Source organism: Pteropus vampyrus, unplaced genomic scaffold, assembly GCF_000151845.1.
Source record: "Pteropus vampyrus isolate Shadow unplaced genomic scaffold, Pvam_2.0 Scaffold413, whole genome shotgun sequence".
NCBI classification, from domain to species: Eukaryota; Metazoa; Chordata; class Mammalia; order Chiroptera; family Pteropodidae; genus Pteropus; species Pteropus vampyrus.
In genome coordinates this window covers 223201-226295 of record NW_011889194.1, presented here as the reverse complement: position 1 = coordinate 226295, position 3095 = coordinate 223201, and the positions used below count along the sequence as shown (strand labels likewise).

Sequence of the window (3095 nt, the reverse complement as noted above, 5' to 3'; positions counted from 1 at the left end):
TGAATGGATCGATGGATGGATGGATGGATGGATGGATGGATGGATGGATGGATGGATGGATGGATGGATGGATAGGTGGATGGATGAATGGATCGATGGATGGATAGATGGGTGGATGGATGGATGGATGGATGGGTGGATGGATGGATGGATGGATGGATGGATGGATGGATGGATGGATAGGTGGATGGATGAATGGATGGATGGATGGATGGATGGATGGATAGATGGGTGGATGGGTAGTTTGTTGTATGAGTATTTAAAGAGACATGATCCCTCCGGGTGGGACCTCCCCATCCCCATGAATGATCACCAGGAAAGCCCAGCGTACTTGTGATTGGTTTGGAGTAAAGATTAGAGGGTGATTCGAACAACCATCTGGTTGCTGCCCAGTCTGCCTTCAACCAGAGCCAAGAGGATAATTAGCCCCAAGATCACAGCTACTGATTTAACAGCCAGGGAGCCAGACATCAGGACTCATAGGAGAGCCTGAGGACATGGGCTTGAAGCTTTGGGCTAAACTCTCTGAGGCTTCTCCTGTCCCTGCAGGCAGATCGTTCACTCCTTCCCCCGCCTATAAGAGCCAGCTGAACACACTTTTGTCATAAAATAACTGAGCATTGTCTTATGTTTTCCCCCAGTCATCTGAGGGCTCATCAAAGGCAAGGATTTTTTTCCCAAAATTTTATTTTTCTAACCCCTAGCACAGTACTTGGCATGTAATGCAGGCTAATTCACATGGATCGATGAGTTGATAGTTAAGTGGTTGGAAGAGTATATGCACGGATGATTTGCTTTGAGGATGATGGGTGAGTAAATGGATGGATGGATGGTTGTTTTTAAAGGTTGATGGATGCCTGGATGGATGGATGGATGGATGGATGGATGGACGGACGGATGGATGAATAAAAAGATGTGACCTCATTGGCTACTAGAGTCAGCTTCCCACTTGATACAGAAGTCCTCCCTGCAGTGCCTCCAGTAGTCCTCAAAGGCATGCCTGCCTACCTGCGATAACCCACTCGCAAGGCATTTCGTTGATGAATAGGCAGAACTGTTATAACATCTCCAAATTCTGGGTGTGCCGATGCGGTCTATGTTCACAGGTAAGGGCATATGCTTTGGGAACTGACCTGGGTTTGAATCACAGCTGAACTAATTAAACAGTGTGACCTTGAACAAACAAAACCCCTTGGCCTCTCTGAGCTTGGCTTTCCTCGTTTGCAAAATGGAGATAAAGCACTATCTTGCAGGATTATTATGAGGATGAAATGGACTAATGATTGGCAAGGGCTGGTCAGTGCTCGTAAAACATATTGTAATGGTACTGAACCAAAATGTACTCTCGTAACTTTTTTTTTCCAAGAAATCACATGTGTGCCAGGTATTGCTATAGTGTTGTATATTCAATGACGAACAAGATTGAAATATCTCCCATTTCTTGGAGTTTATGTCCTAGCGGGGTCGTCAAACAAGGAGCAAGTAAATGAATCGACGATTTCAGATTAAATGCTTCGCAGAAAATTGAAATAGGGTGAAGTGGAGAGAGTGACGTGGCTGGTAGGGGGTAGGTGGCCTTTTACTGAGCTGTGAATTAATGGCAAGCAGAGGCAGTCAGGCAAAGATCTAAGGAAAGGGTGTTCCAGGTAGCAAGAATGTCTAGTCAAAAGATCCTGAGGCAGAAACCAGCTTGCTCAAGGTAAAGAAAGAAGGCCAGGTGATGAGGTAGATCTCAGGGCCGGCCAGGGCGCAGAGGTCTGCAGGAGACAGGTCACGTGGGCTGTGCAGGCTGCGCCGTGTGCTTCGGCCTTTAGCCATGTTAATCTCATCCTGTCCTCCGGAACAGCTTAGAAGGTGCCTTGTTCGTTTGGCAGCCATTCAGCTTTCTGATGTCAGCTGACAAGCTCTCAATCTCTTGACCTCCAGGCTAAACACTCCCAATTCTGAGCTTTCTCAGTTGACATTCTGGGACACGTGCAGCTACTCTCTGACAGCGTTCTGGGCCCATAAACCTGAACCCACAAGAAATCAGGTTGGACTCAAAGGAAGTCAGGATCACCGGGAGGTCGCTAGCCAGAACTGTGATGAATTAAGCCAGTAAGCTGCATTTCTCCCTGGGACCTTGTACCCGGAGCATTTGCTGGGGAAAGGAGGGGAAAAGGGATCCTCTGAGGCTGCTTCTGGGGTAACAGGTGTCTGGAACCACTCATCCGGGTGGATATGCTGTAGGATCTGGACTCTCAAAGAGAACGAGGCTGTGACGGTGGCTGATCCAGGAGCTCAGGTGGAGTCATCAGAGCCGGACCCTCTGCGTCACTCAGCGATGCTGCCTCTGTGTTGGCTTTCCTTTTGGGCGACATCTGTGTGGGGACAGAAGGGCTCTTAGAATCTCCTAGTTTCGTGTATATCCAGTTGTCCCAACAAAAGTCTAGAATTCTGTGTTCTTGACCGGTTCGCTTGGTTGGGTCACGTGTTCACCTCTGAACCGTGCAAATGGTGTCCGGGGGGATTCAGTGTTCTAACTGGGCAGGCCTCAGCTCTGTGATCACTCCTGAAACTGATCATAGAGGGAGACCCCCTGTCTATACGGACTGCCATGAGGAGGGGGCCAGTGCTCCTCCAAAATATCGGATGATCAGTTTTCCTTATACAAGAGTAGAATAATTTCTAGAGGTCTTCCGTGTGACTTTGTGCTTAGAATCGGCAGTACTATAGTGTCTACTAAAAGTTCTGTTAAGGGGGTAGATCTCACGTTATCTGTTTTGACCACAATGTTTTTATCTTTTTTAATGGGCACCGTTCAGAGGAGCAGAGAGAATGGACTCTAAACAGGCAAACATCACACGTGGGTCTACATTTCCCAACTCAGAATCCGGTGCTCCTTCCTCTGCAGTTCAGAGATACACTCATACCGCTCATCTCTCCTTGTTCGATAGTTTCGTGCGTGGACACATCGTCACTGGCTTTTTTAAACTCTTGGGGGATGGAAGCTGCGACTTAGGCCCCCAGGACAGCAGAAGGGGTGAGGACGTGCTCCGTTAAGTCGAATCAGGTTTCAGGGCCCAATATGCCTACCGTGTCCCTCCAGCAGTCCC

General features: G+C 48.2%; 1 protein-coding gene across 1 annotated transcript in view; it reads left to right on the top strand.

Moving 5' to 3' along the window:
- The first annotated feature begins 1087 nt into the window (after positions 1–1087).
- The window catches only part of XYLT1 (xylosyltransferase 1), a 74845-nt gene continuing 72837 nt past the window's right edge, over positions 1088–3095 (top strand). Inside the window, 1 exon segment of the mRNA XM_011380902.1 lies at positions 1088–1106. Coding sequence (XP_011379204.1) covers positions 1088–1106 — 19 coding nt within the window.